The 13,785-nt window shown below is 51.9% G+C and overlaps 6 protein-coding genes and 1 non-coding gene across 7 annotated transcripts; 4 read left to right on the top strand and 3 right to left on the bottom strand.

Moving 5' to 3' along the window:
- Positions 1-1,175: 1,175 nt before the first annotated feature.
- Positions 1,176-3,911, bottom strand: PC9H_004352 (uncharacterized protein; the record flags this gene model as incomplete). Its single annotated transcript, XM_036773936.1, has 5 exons — positions 1,176-1,874; positions 1,927-2,093; positions 2,141-2,447; positions 2,507-3,457; positions 3,510-3,911. The coding sequence occupies 5 exons, from the start codon at positions 3,909-3,911 to the stop codon at positions 1,176-1,178; spliced, it is 2,526 nt and encodes an 841-aa protein (XP_036635409.1).
- Positions 3,912-5,050: 1,139 nt separating this feature from the next.
- PC9H_004351 lies at positions 5,051-5,154 on the top strand. Its single transcript has one exon. It is a non-coding gene; the product is annotated as a tRNA-Met (tRNA).
- A 210-nt stretch (positions 5,155-5,364) lies between these two features.
- On the top strand, positions 5,365-6,883 carry PC9H_004350 (uncharacterized protein; the record flags this gene model as incomplete). Its single annotated transcript, XM_036773935.1, has 3 exons — positions 5,365-5,930; positions 5,986-6,541; positions 6,593-6,883. The coding sequence occupies 3 exons, from the start codon at positions 5,365-5,367 to the stop codon at positions 6,881-6,883; spliced, it is 1,413 nt and encodes a 470-aa protein (XP_036635408.1).
- A 1,329-nt stretch (positions 6,884-8,212) lies between these two features.
- Positions 8,213-9,698, top strand: PC9H_004349 (uncharacterized protein; the record flags this gene model as incomplete). Its single annotated transcript, XM_036773934.1, has 2 exons — positions 8,213-8,614; positions 8,667-9,698. 2 exons carry the CDS (start codon positions 8,213-8,215, stop codon positions 9,696-9,698), a joined length of 1,434 nt encoding a protein of 477 aa, XP_036635407.1.
- Positions 9,699-9,777: 79 nt separating this feature from the next.
- PC9H_004348 (uncharacterized protein) lies at positions 9,778-10,947 on the top strand (the record flags this gene model as incomplete). Its single annotated transcript, XM_036773933.1, has 3 exons — positions 9,778-9,982; positions 10,030-10,196; positions 10,249-10,947. The coding sequence occupies 3 exons, from the start codon at positions 9,778-9,780 to the stop codon at positions 10,945-10,947; spliced, it is 1,071 nt and encodes a 356-aa protein (XP_036635406.1).
- A 310-nt stretch (positions 10,948-11,257) lies between these two features.
- Positions 11,258-11,931, bottom strand: PC9H_004347 (uncharacterized protein; the record flags this gene model as incomplete). The annotated part of the gene is made up of 3 exons (XM_036773932.1): positions 11,258-11,430; positions 11,495-11,755; positions 11,889-11,931. The coding sequence occupies 3 exons, from the start codon at positions 11,929-11,931 to the stop codon at positions 11,258-11,260; spliced, it is 477 nt and encodes a 158-aa protein (XP_036635405.1).
- A 371-nt stretch (positions 11,932-12,302) lies between these two features.
- PC9H_004346 (uncharacterized protein) lies at positions 12,303-13,700 on the bottom strand (the record flags this gene model as incomplete). The annotated part of the gene is made up of 3 exons (XM_036773931.1): positions 12,303-12,504; positions 12,952-13,456; positions 13,508-13,700. 3 exons carry the CDS (start codon positions 13,698-13,700, stop codon positions 12,303-12,305), a joined length of 900 nt encoding a protein of 299 aa, XP_036635404.1.
- Between the last annotated feature and the right edge of the window lie 85 nt (positions 13,701-13,785).

The raw sequence follows: 13,785 nt of genomic DNA, 5'->3' as shown, positions 1-13,785 counted from the left end.
ATGGCAGAAAAAAGGACATTCCGCGTAGGACGAGGGGAGTCACGACTCACCGGTGGGATAGGAATTGGTGAATACACACGGAGAAAAGAATAATGGAATAAGTGGAGTCGTAAGTTCCTACCCCATTGCTTAGTTGCGTTTAGTGAAACTGCTTAGGGTGATGCCGCTGCCACGGTGCACGCGAGCGAAGACACAAATGCCTCAAAACAGCGTCATCGCCACTACTCGAGCGCTGGCATTTATAAGAGAATGGAAGGCAGAAGCGAAAGTTCGGACACGAGCGTGGAAGGGCGAGAGCGTAGAGAGATGAAACGAAACGTGAACCAAGGTGTACATCCGCAGCTGGGATACTGTCAAAATCCATGTGTGTGTGGTCAACACAGCGTCCCGTATTATATTTCGAGGTCCCAGAGTAGTCACGATGGTGAGTTGAGGAGAACAATAATACTTGTCCTGGCCCACTGATCAACCGCTTGGGCCAGTGTACTTAGGGTCTGTTTTGCTGCACACTTTGCTGCACTAACGCCTGTGTGAGACGTCGCTCGATCCAGACAAGGTACCCGATGCAAGGAACACATCGTCCCTCCTCTTCATAAGAATATCACGGCTACATTCTCAATTGGCAGTGCTTTTCTATAACACGTATCCCAACACAACTCGAGTCACGGCACAACAATTGCAGAATAGTTCTGTCTCGTGGAGCGATTGTCAATATTTATATGGGAGAGTTGTGAAATAGGGCGAAGGGGTTCCTTTGAAATACGCGAAAGCGCTCCTAACCTCCCTACTTACCAATACTCATCTGAAGAAGGCTAATCATGTTCGACGAGCTACATTGGGCGTTGACGGTGGGCGACTACGGAACGTTCCTGGGTGAATAATATTCCTCACTCTGTGTAGTGGATTGCGGCGGGTAAGTAGTCTCAACGCCCCTGATTGCCTGCCGAGGTGAAAGTCAACTCTGTCCAGTCTCCTACTAGTGTTGAGGCTGCTAGTCGTCAGATTCAATGTGTGTGTCATAGTGCTTATTGCTAATAATACATGAAGTCGTCTAGCGTGCAAAAAGAGCCGCAACGAAAGAAAGATGAATATGTCCGGGATAAATAAGTTGGTGCAGGATAAATATGAAACAACGTTGGCATAGATCAGAGTATGATATACATCGAGTAGCGTCTTCATTTCCTGCCAGAGCGCTGCTTCTTGCGAGGTGGCGTTTCGACCGAGGTGGCTGCTTGGATGTTGGCATCGATTGAACCTGCTATGCCATCGTGGGTTGAGATCAATTTCGAGCCATCAGCTTCATCGCATAGATCGTCCGCTAGCGGTCGTTTCCTATTCGGTTTGAGAAGTTTCGTGTTGTCGATGTAGTCAATTTCTCCAGGTGATACGGGAAGCAGCGCAGCGTAATGACGTAAAACGTCGCAAAGCCACGTCGGGGTCCTGGCGATATTATCGAGTCTTATTTGACGCTGCAAAGCCTGAAAGGTCGCCATGCCCACAGAATATGCGTTGAAGGGACCCTTTTTGGGAGGTACTACGGGGGTGTCTTCGTAGCGAGCCGCGAATTCGTTACAGAGCACTTGGATCAGTTCATTGATTTCATCGATGCCGAAGATGAGCTTTTTGACACCGAATGCCATGAAATTGAGTTTTGACATCGTTCCTTTGCGATATGGGTTTCCGTCGACTTCAATGTAGTCGTCGAACATGTTCAGCAGGTCTCGCATTTCGAAGGCGTTGGCCTTGTTGTGGGCGAGATGCCGGATACCCATGTACAGCAGTACGTGCAGAGCAGATTCACGGTCGTCGACGAGGCCATGGCACGCAGATTCCGGATTCGCTGTCAGATGCGCTGACATGAATTGCCACGTTCCCTGTACGAGGCAGTGAGCATCATTCACCGCCGTCTGAAGAATGGACACTTACAGTTCGATGCACCCTCGTTTTTCTGTCTTCCGTCAAATTGTCCATGAAAATACAATGGTCCCAATCGATCAGGATACCACGATCAGGTTTGTCCGTGGATATGAGGATGTTACCCGCGCTGATATCGCGGTGGAGAATATGGAGCTCGTCGTACGCGAGCTGATGGGCTGTTGTACGATGAGTATCGGTGTGATATCGATATATAAAAACTCACCTTCCATCGCGTCTGCCATAGACGACACCAGCTCGCGCGCTGATCGGAACATCTTGAGGTCTCGGCCAATGGTTTCGAGGATGATAAAATGCGCCGTGAGTTTCCTGATCAGGAGTTTACCTGTCTTCCACGGCATATCCGTATCATCGAAACCGATAGTAGTCGCTGGACAACCGTCCACCTCAGCATCACCTCCCGCATGCATCTTGGCGAAGTAGAGGCATTCCTTTGTCTTGCTGTTCGTCGATAGGAGGTCGTATACCTCGGCCTCCGTTTTCGTATATTCAGAATGCTCGCGCCAGTAGTCCTTGAAGAACATGACGACGTTTTTTTCGTGATTTGAACAACAGCGCGGTTGCGAGTCACTCGTCCAAACGGAGAGAACATTCCTCCATTGAACGTCGGTGCTGGCACCACGTAAGGACCCCCTTTGTAGTCCATGTGTAGCAGCGGGATGCGTTTCCTGTTGAGGCGCTTCTTGTACTTTGCCCCTCCAATGGTCCCATAGGCGGTTCCAGCATATGCTGCGAGGGCTTCTAGCGCAGCCGACGCTTCCGTATCGCTCGCTGTCTTGAAGCATGGTAGCAAACCACGTTGGGTGTCGGTGAGCTGCGCGAATCGATGGTAGAAATTGAAGAGGATGTTGGGGTACAGTGTGTAGTCGAAGCGCCGTGAGACGATGGCGCAGGAGCGGTCCCAACGGATGAAACGAGCGTACTTGCCACAGATAAGGACGCTGAACAAGTGGCTTCGGAACTGCATAGCCATGATGACGCCTGCGTAGCTGGCAATTTGCCCCCGGGTCTTCCTTCCGCCTTCAGTGTCGTTTTCGAAAGGATACCGAGCCGAAGGAGAGGGGTCTGAATCAACCTTGACCTCCACTCTGTCTTCTGGGGAATTCGCGGGGTGCTCTCCGTGATCGTCCTCTGCGACGAAGGCTTTCGTATCGGGAGCATCTACCGCTTGTTCTGCCGAATAATCAGCAGCATCTGGAGCAGTATCGCTCCTTTCGTGGTCATAGACCACTCCAGCTTTCTCCCAGTCAGCGTCCTGAGGACCAGGGCCTGGGTAAGGTTTGCGGTCACTGTCAATGAATGCGTCGCGGCGGTGATCTGGCTTGAGTTCCAAGAAGCTGAGCATATTCGCAAAGTCGACTTTGATCATCGTCTTGCGAGGGATCCACGGTTTCTGTCTATTGTAGACCGCTTCGTCCGTGCCAAGGCCGCTGAACGAGTCTCGATGGTTGTGGGTGTCTTCGAAGTCGATATTACGAGATAGTACGCGATACGCCTTGGGCCAACCACGAAGGGCGGCGTGCTGAGAATGATGTAAGCATGGTATGATTCAAAGCGTGATTAGTGCTACTTACACATGCACGGTTCATGTCACTTTCCCCAGACTTGGTGGCCATAGATTTCAGAGCGGTGAGTTGCTTCTTAGAGGGCTTCTGGGTCTTGAATTTCTTGAAGGCACTGGAGTCGTCAATGTTCCATGGTAAGAACTTGTGCATAAATTTGATTGGGTCGACGTCTCCGATGTAATGACCCCGGGTTTCGTGAGCCATGTTGGGAAAGAGCTTGTCGAGTTCGACGTGGTCCATTGCCCAGAGATGAACAGCTGCAAGTCTTGCAACGCGCGGTGTTGGATTTGGATCGTATTCCTGAGGACGGTTTGCAGGGGTAGCAGGATTCGGAGGGCGTTCCGGGTGCGTGCCACCGCTGGTGAGGCCTGCTTGCTGAGAGTGGGTTTGAGATTCTGGATTTTCAGACATGGTATGAGCAAATGATAGAAGCAAGGAGGATACTACGAGACCGAGTTTATATACGTGCTAGCTTACCTTTCGAATGTGGCCGTTGGAACAATGGAAAGTAAGGTGGTGGCGAAGATTCAACCAAGGTATGTCATGTGACACGTGCCACATCCCTATTATGGTAGGTAGTTAACAACGTTCAAATCCCGCTATATCAGCCACAGGCCACCCGCTCATCTCTACGTGGTCCAGAACTGCGCAGCGTTTTCGGTGGACGGCTCAATCGAGCAAACAATGTATATACCTATTCATATCTCTTTGTGGTCTCCCTGAGCCACACACAGCCCACCCGCTCGTCTTTCGGTGGCTGCATCAACGACATGGTTGGTGGACACTGCCCAAGCACCCAACATAGCTGCAAGGCCTTCGCCCCAGGCTGAAAATCAAGGTGCAGGTGAGACCTCAGGTATTCGTGCTGCAGCACCACTTTCATGAATCTCAAGGCGCAAACAATGTATGTACCTATTCATATCTCTTTGTGGTCTCCCTGAGCCAGTAGTGCTCGTATATCCCAAGTCGACGCCAAGCGAACACCGGATATCAGCCACCATCTTTAACATTCAATGCTCATCCCAGCGTCGTGAACCTCCTCCGCCTTCGCGGCCGTCGCTCACTGCGGGAGGCTAATACAACTACTCTGAGTCCTTTAAAAATATGGTGAGAAGACAATGACTCGACGAACACGCGATCTCCCAACAATACATCGACTGTTGTGAGTCGGAGTAGCGGATCCTCAAGCAGCTGATGTGAGCGGCGTGTTGGCCTCGGAGCAAGACATGAGACACTGAACCCACCGCAGATACATCGTTGCCACATCGAGTTCAATTTCTTGGCATGCACAGGAGGTCTTAAGAGCCCTTTGTACAGGAGGTACAGCGTTGAGCCCTTTTTATATTGAATTCGGCGGACGTACATATGGACTTTACTAGTGCTTCTGACTTCTCCCATCACGGCGTGGGTTGAATGAAAGCCGCTTTTGATGACACGTCATGTTGGCACCATCAATAAGAGCAACAGCAATCTTTCGTTTGGGTGTGCGAAAGGCGACCAGCTATCCAATGCCTCCTGACCTAGTCACCCATCAAGCCCAAATGGCTAGCGCTTCTGTGGCTCAGTTGGCTAGAGCGTTGGTCTCATACTGTAGTATGATCGCATGTAGATGCGAGTAATCCAAAGGTCGCAAGTTCGAGCCTTGCCAGGAGCATTATTTTTACTTTTCTACCCTGGCTAGCCAGGTTTTTTTCACAGTCGTCGACGCGAATAATTCCTGACCACTTCCCAAATCCGCAAATCAAAAATCATGTCCAAGTTGTTGAAAAGCGCCCACGGCCTGCTTACGTAATCGATCAGTGAAGGCGGTGCCCACTAAATCCAAGGCCAATTCCGAGGAACCTCGAGCTCAACGTCCACAACGATGAGCTCCACTCGTCTCCCTTCGCTCAACCAGTTAGCTGCGCGCATCAACCCGGCGAATCCCACATCGTCCCAGTCGGGAGCGGGTCAATCATCTAATCAACCCCAGGGCCAAGCCCAGAACAGACCACGTCTTGCGGCATTTGCATTGAGAACCCATTCCAACTCTTCGCTGGCGACGACCGCGTCGACCACCGATTCCGTGGCTGTCAATGTACCAAGTACCCGCGCAGCGTCGCCGTCTAACCTTTCGACATCGCCCCCGAGATCGGATACACCAACGGTTGTGGAGCCCCAGGGCGAACCTTTGACCAAGGAAGGTTTGGAGAAGCTCAACGAGGAGACGGCGCACAACAACAATACAGTCACCGAGAAGAAGAAGGGAGTGCGAGTTGGCTATAAGAACATACCTAGCTTAGACGCCATCACTGCTCGATTGGCCAATGTCAAGGAACGGGGGCTCAGTATTGATGGGTCGGCTAGACCTCCCGAGGCAGAGATGATAGAGGATCCAAAGACACCAGGATTGCAGATGAAAGCACCCGAGCATCCGTTACAGTATACGTGGTGCGTTTTACCCTCTGCTGCTGCCTGCTTTTGTTGATCGTGGGCGCACGCATAGGACGATCTACCACGACACCAAGGCCAAGTTTCCATTTACCCCCGCTTCTTCCACGGCTGGCGGCGTCCCCAGCGCTCCCCAGTCTGCTGTTGACCCCGGATTCCCTCATACCGCCGAGCCGGCGTCGTACGAAGCCAACCTGACCGTCATCGGCGAATTCGACACCGTTGAATCGTTCTGCCGCTACTTCAACTGGCTCAAGCCGCCCTCTGCACTGACGCCTAACTCGAACTACCACCTATTCAAGCACGGGATCAAGCCGATGTGGGAGGACCCGTCGAATGCGCAAGGCGGCAAGTGGGTGATCACGATGCGCAACAACCCGGCGCTGCTGGACCAGTGCTGGAAGTGGCTGGCGATGGCTCTGATCGGGGAGGAGCTGGAGGAGGGGGACGACGAGATCTGCGGGGCGGTGGTCAGTCTGCGGAGCAAGGTGGACCGGATCCAGGTGTGGACACGGAGCAAGGAGGACGTGGAGCGGCTGAATGGGATCGGGAAGCGGCTGATCAAGCTTCTGGATGTGAGCGAGGCAGACGGGATTGGGTTGGAATTCCAGGCGAGAGAGCTTCATTTATCACCACGATTGTCGTGCTAACAGGTTGAGCAGTATAACACTGAAGACCGACCGTTGCCGAACAAGTTCATCTCGATCCAGTCGCTTCCTTCTACGTCGTTCAGGGCGGGGTTCCAAGGGGGTGGGGGAACGCCTACCACGGCGGAGCACCCATCGACTCCTCACCAAGCGACGTCTGGGCACGCGCATAGTCTCTCACAGGGGGCTAGTGGAGGGACGAATGCGCAACAAGCATATGGCGCATTCGGTAGCTTTGGGGTGGGGATTGGGCCGGGCCAGGGCGCACCTGGTGGGGGCAACGCTTGGAGACCCAGGAGGGGCTAGGTGGTTACAAGCTAGGTAATGCGGCCATTGATAGTCTCTGTCGCTTCGTCAGTACGACGGCGTACACCAGGTGTAAACTATGTAGGAATGTATGAGTACGTCGGGCCAGGAAATGTTACATGCATGAAGTGGTAGACGTGGCGGGTGCTTTATTTCACTTCAGGCTCTATCAACGTGTGGATTCTCAACTGGTACAGGTACCTTGTGCTCTAGCCGCCGGGCATTGACTTACACAAACCGCGAACACCCACAGTGACAAATGTAGATTGTTGAATTGCTAATCATGGGCCAGTTCAGATGGAGTCGTCGTGCTATCAATTTACATACATTCACAAGATCTGCGACGAATGGCCGTTACAAAGACAGCTGACAAGATACAAGTTGAAGTGGACGAGAGTTACAGGGCTTGTGCTCTGATGAAAACGGGGATCCCTATGAATCCTTGACGCCTTGGAATCGAGGGCATCATAGCCGAGTACCACCCTTGAGAGAGCCGGCTACCGCCTCAGTACTGCATATCCTCGCTGCTTTACGCAACATGCGCAGGTACCAGACTTTCAGAATACGGGAGGCGATGTCAGATTTGTTTACGGGAAGAGGTTATATTTCTGGATGCTATTGTCTATATAACTGGGCAGTGGAGAAGAAGACGAGTAGTAGGAGTGTGTCGCCCGCAGTGAGCGACGGCCGCGAAGGCGGAGGAGGTTCACGACGCTGGGATGAGCATTGAATGTTAAAGATGGTGGCTGATATCCGGTGTTCGCTTGGCGTCGACTTGGGATATACGAGCACTACTGGCTCAGGGAGACCACAAAGAGATATGAATAGGTACATACATTGTTTGCGCCTTGAGATTCATGAAAGTGGTGCTGCAGCACGAATACCTGAGGTCTCACCTGCACCTTGATTTTCAGCCTGGGGCGAAGGCCTTGCAGCTATGTTGGGTGCTTGGGCAGTGTCCACCAACCATGTCGTTGATGCAGCCACCGAAAGACGAGCGGGTGGGCTGTGTGTGGCTCAGGGAGACCACAAAGAGATATGAATAGGTATATACATTGTTTGCTCGATTGAGCCGTCCACCGAAAACGCTGCGCAGTTCTGGACCACGTAGAGATGAGCGGGTGGCCTGTGGCTGATATAGCGGGATTTGAACGTTGTTAACTACCTACCATAATAGGGATGTGGCACGTGTCACATGACATACCTTGGTTGAATCTTCGCCACCACCTTACTTTCCATTGTTCCAACGGCCACATTCGAAAGGTAAGCTAGCACGTATATAAACTCGGTCTCGTAGTATCCTCCTTGCTTCTATCATTTGCTCATACCATGTCTGAAAATCCAGAATCTCAAACCCACTCTCAGCAAGCAGGCCTCACCAGCGGTGGCACGCACCCGGAACGCCCTCCGAATCCTGCTACCCCTGCAAACCGTCCTCAGGAATACGATCCAAATCCAACACCGCGCGTTGCAAGACTTGCAGCTGTTCATCTCTGGGCAATGGACCACGTCGAACTCGACAAGCTCTTTCCCAACATGGCTCACGAAACCCGGGGTCATTACATCGGAGACGTCGACCCAATCAAATTTATGCACAAGTTCTTACCATGGAACATTGACGACTCCAGTGCCTTCAAGAAATTCAAGACCCAGAAGCCCTCTAAGAAGCAACTCACCGCTCTGAAATCTATGGCCACCAAGTCTGGGGAAAGTGACATGAACCGTGCATGTGTAAGTAGCACTAATCACGCTTTGAATCATACCATGCTTACATCATTCTCAGCACGCCGCCCTTCGTGGTTGGCCCAAGGCGTATCGCGTACTATCTCGTAATATCGACTTCGAAGACACCCACAACCATCGAGACTCGTTCAGCGGCCTTGGCACGGACGAAGCGGTCTACAATAGACAGAAACCGTGGATCCCTCGCAAGACGATGATCAAAGTCGACTTTGCGAATATGCTCAGCTTCTTGGAACTCAAGCCAGATCACCGCCGCGACGCATTCATTGACAGTGACCGCAAACCTTACCCAGGCCCTGGTCCTCAGGACGCTGACTGGGAGAAAGCTGGAGTGGTCTATGACCACGAAAGGAGCGATACTGCTCCAGATGCTGCTGATTATTCGGCAGAACAAGCGGTAGATGCTCCCGATACGAAAGCCTTCGTCGCAGAGGACGATCACGGAGAGCACCCCGCGAATTCCCCAGAAGACAGAGTGGAGGTCAAGGTTGATTCAGACCCCTCTCCTTCGGCTCGGTATCCTTTCGAAAACGACACTGAAGGCGGAAGGAAGACCCGGGGGCAAATTGCCAGCTACGCAGGCGTCATCATGGCTATGCAGTTCCGAAGCCACTTGTTCAGCGTCCTTATCTGTGGCAAGTACGCTCGTTTCATCCGTTGGGACCGCTCCTGCGCCATCGTCTCACGGCGCTTCGACTACACACTGTACCCCAACATCCTCTTCAATTTCTACCATCGATTCGCGCAGCTCACCGACACCCAACGTGGTTTGCTACCATGCTTCAAGACAGCGAGCGATACGGAAGCGTCGGCTGCGCTAGAAGCCCTCGCAGCATATGCTGGAACCGCCTATGGGACCATTGGAGGGGCAAAGTACAAGAAGCGCCTCAACAGGAAACGCATCCCGCTGCTACACATGGACTACAAAGGGGGTCCTTACGTGGTGCCAGCACCGACGTTCAATGGAGGAATGTTCTCTCCGTTTGGACGAGTGACTCGCAACCGCGCTGTTGTTCAAATCACGAAAAAACGTCGTCATGTTCTTCAAGGACTACTGGCGCGAGCATTCTGAATATACGAAAACGGAGGCCGAGGTATACGACCTCCTATCGACGAACAGCAAGACAAAGGAATGCCTCTACTTCGCCAAGATGCATGCGGGAGGTGATGCTGAGGTGGACGGTTGTCCAGCGACTACTATCGGTTTCGATGATACGGATATGCCGTGGAAGACAGGTAAACTCCTGATCAGGAAACTCACGGCGCATTTTATCATCCTCGAAACCATTGGCCGAGACCTCAAGATGTTCCGATCAGCGCGCGAGCTGGTGTCGTCTATGGCAGACGCGATGGAAGGTGAGTTTTTATATATCGATATCACACCGATACTCATCGTACAACAGCCCATCAGCTCGCGTACGACGAGCTCCATATTCTCCACCGCGATATCAGCGCGGGTAACATCCTCATATCCACGGACAAACCTGATCGTGGTATCCTGATCGATTGGGACCATTGTATTTTCATGGACAATTTGACGGAAGACAGAAAAACGAGGGTGCATCGAACTGTAAGTGTCCATTCTTCAGACGGCGGTGAATGATGCTCACTGCCTCGTACAGGGAACGTGGCAATTCATGTCAGCGCATCTGACAGCGAATCCGGAATCTGCGTGCCATGGCCTCGTCGACGACCGTGAATCTGCTCTGCACGTACTGCTGTACATGGGTATCCGGCATCTCGCCCACAACAAGGCCAACGCCTTCGAAATGCGAGACCTGCTGAACATGTTCGACGACTACATTGAAGTCGACGGAAACCCATATCGCAAAGGAACGATGTCAAAACTCAATTTCATGGCATCTGGCGCCCAAGATCTCATCTTCAATGTCAAACCCATAAATAGGCTCATCCGAGCACTTTGTGGCTCGTTCTCCACTCGCTACGAACAAGACTCCGAAGACACAGAAGATGACGAGGACGCCGAGGACCAGGATCTGACCATATCAACCCTACGGGCTGCGCAACGTCAAAGCAGACTCGAGAATATGAAGAAGCCTGAATGGCTTTATGAAGTGTTTCGCCGCTATGCTGTGCGCCTTCCCATGCTATCACCTGGCGAGTTAGACTACATCGACAACACGAAAGTTCTCAAGCCGAACAGAAAACGACCGCTAGTGGACGATCTATGCGATGACGCCGACGATTCGAAATTGATCTCAACCCACGATGGCATAGCAGGTTCAATCGATGCTGGCATTGACTTAGCTCCTCCCGTCGAGACCCCACCTCGCAAGAAGCAGCGCACTGGCAAGAAATAAAGACGCTTCCCAATGTACATAATATTCTCATCATATGCCAATCTTGCTTCATACTTATCTTGTATTAACCTATTTAACCCGGAACATTCACCTTTCATTCATGTCTCTATCTACTTACATGCCAGACGGTATTTCCATCAGCGCCATCAACGTTGATATGAGGACACTGGGGATACGTTCTCTACTTCTTTGGAGTGGTTGGCGGTGGGCCACTTTACATCCCACATTCGAAGGAATCAGTTTGCTAGTCCACATCGACAAAGGTACGACAGTCCTGTTTACATGCACATGGCCCTGACAACATCCTCTCTCAACTCTGCGCCTCGTGCACTCCTTCCGAATCGACCCCTGCCTTGGACTTTGGGGCTGCGTCAGTGTCCTGTGAGGGTATTTTGGGTGCCGATGGCGCGCCTTGGGCGGTCGCAGTCGCGGTTGCTTCACGAGGGATCAGGAAGCTACACGCCAGCCATCCAATACAAGTTCCTACACGCCAAACAACGTAAATCACGGTGGAAAACGTATGCTACGCTAGCAGGCCCGTACGTACGATTATTCTTCCAGAATTCGACGTAGTCGTTACAACGTTGCTCCTGTCCCCGCTGCCCCGCTGCAGAGGGGGCTCGAGAAGGCTGAGACAGCCCAAATAGCAAGATGAGATACGTCCACGTCGACGCCATGATGCTGAAGAAGACCAAGCCCGGCAGCGAAATAACAACAACTGTGAGTTGTTTCGCGGTGAGGATTTTCATCAAATTCGACGCTTTCGAGACAGCGAAAGCGAAATGAACCCAAAAGGCTCCCATACAGACTATTCACGGAATAAATAATGAAGTTAGTCCTTGGTTAGCGGTAGAACCGGACGAAGCAAGCGTTGAACGCAGGCGGAGGGTGTGACCGGTGGGGTCGGTGAAGATGGAGCAGAGAGTCCAAAAGCTACTCACTTGAATTGATCCATATTTTGGCTTTCAGGACGCGAGTCGCCATGTCTGAGTCACTCACAGGAAGTGGACGATAACGATGATACAACTGGGAAACGGGGATGAAGGCAAGTAAAAGCGTGTCGATGGCGAGTAGAATTATTGTATATGGGCCAAAGATGTGGTCCCAAGGGTAATACGTTTTCCAAACCCGAAAACCATGCAAGAACACGACGAGAGCATAGTAAGCTTGAACTGACATTGGGTACAATGGCGAGAGGAAATTTTACATATTCAAAGTCCGCAGAATTTCAACACATTCGAATTTCTCGTAGAACATACTGTCGTTCTGCTATGCTACAGTTTATCCCCAGAAGCTACTATAAGACGAAGTTGATTTATCCACAGTGATTGCAGACGATTTTTGATGCCGCACACTCAGTCACCAAGCTTTCTCTTCCTAACGAGGGGTTGAGGTGTCGGAGTAGATGGTCCAGCCTTCCCAGTCAACGAACGAGTAGACATGCCGACATCTTTCGTAAGCGATCCTACCGCCTTCTTTTCCACTCGAGCCTTCGCCCTTGCTCGCGTCTGCATAAGCTCTTCAGCCTTGGGCGTCGGATTCACCTTTCGCCCACTCCTGCGAGGAGCAGCCTTTGGCGTAACATTCCGCGTCCACGTCCGGTGTCGTAGTGATACCAGTCATCGGAAACGGTCCCGTGGCAGAGTATCTGGCGACTGATAAGCCCTGAGAGAGCCGTAAGTATTGGAGGAAGTTGCGTGCTGGGCGACCTCTCCATCAAGCATACGGAGAACAGAGCTGTCGCGCGACGGCGGTAGAGAATCAGTGGGAGTAGGATAGTCATACGGAACGAAATATAGGAGGCAAGGAGCCCGAAGCAGAAGCTAGAGCCAGCAAGGTTCGCAGGACGAGGATCCTGTTGCTAGAGAGGCCGCGTTGCTGATGGGTAGATGCAAAGAGCTAGTAGTCGCCGGTCCGGGTACCAATTCCGACGCAGAAAGAGCCACACTGCTTGCACTTACGCCTGAGGAAGTGGATTGTTCTTCAGCTTGAGGTACAGCCCACCCAGAAGGGACCTCCAAATGGAGCATTGTTGGTGCAGGCGCAGGCGGGGGAGCCATAGCGTTGTTCATCACTGCAGTAGCCCTGAGAGTGTTCTCTAGTAACGCAGCATTCTTGCCTGTTCCGCCTCTGTACGCAGAGGTAGGTGAGATTGCGCGGATCGGTTGAACATTCCGCGAGATCTTTGGAGGACGTCCCTTCCGTTTCGGAGCGGTGCTGATCGATTCCGCATCTGGCGTCGGTCTCGGTGTCGCTTTGTCGTCCTTCTGTTTCGGTTTACGAGCGGGAGCCGGAGTCGAAACCGCGCCCTTTTGTTTATCTTTGGGCTTCGCAGTCGTCGCTAGGTCCTTGACGACACGGCCGAGTAGTAGTTGCTCGTCGAGGTTTTGCTTGATAGCTTGGACTTTGGAGTTTCGCGTTTGACGCGGGACGTCCTGCTTTTCGCTTGCTCTGTCCAATTTACCTGTAATGAAATCGACTTTCCGCTGGAGATCTTGAAGCTTACGAGCTAATATAAAATCGTCAACAGGACTATATGGTGAGAGAAGGATGGACGGACCACTCGTCGTCCTCAAAGTCCGGAATACTCGTGTCGAAGTGATATTATGGAAGACAAATAACGCACCCACACCAAAGCAAAAGTCTTGTAGCTCAAGTACCGGAGAGTGGCGTTGAGCCTGGTGCACAAGTGATTCTCGGAGGAGCTGCTCAGTAGAGTGCACGAATCCATCGTAAAATGTTTCGGCAAACATGATGAGCGCGACTGCTTGGGACGTACTACTAGTTATCGGGATGGAGACAAACCGATGGAAGAGATCTCACATGAAGCACGCTTTC

The sequence above is a fragment of the Pleurotus ostreatus genome (assembly GCF_014466165.1).
Source record: "Pleurotus ostreatus strain PC9 chromosome Unknown scaffold_2, whole genome shotgun sequence".
Taxonomy (NCBI): domain Eukaryota; kingdom Fungi; phylum Basidiomycota; class Agaricomycetes; order Agaricales; family Pleurotaceae; genus Pleurotus; species Pleurotus ostreatus.
Note: the sequence above shows the minus strand (reverse complement) of the source record. Positions and strands in the feature narration are given on the sequence as shown.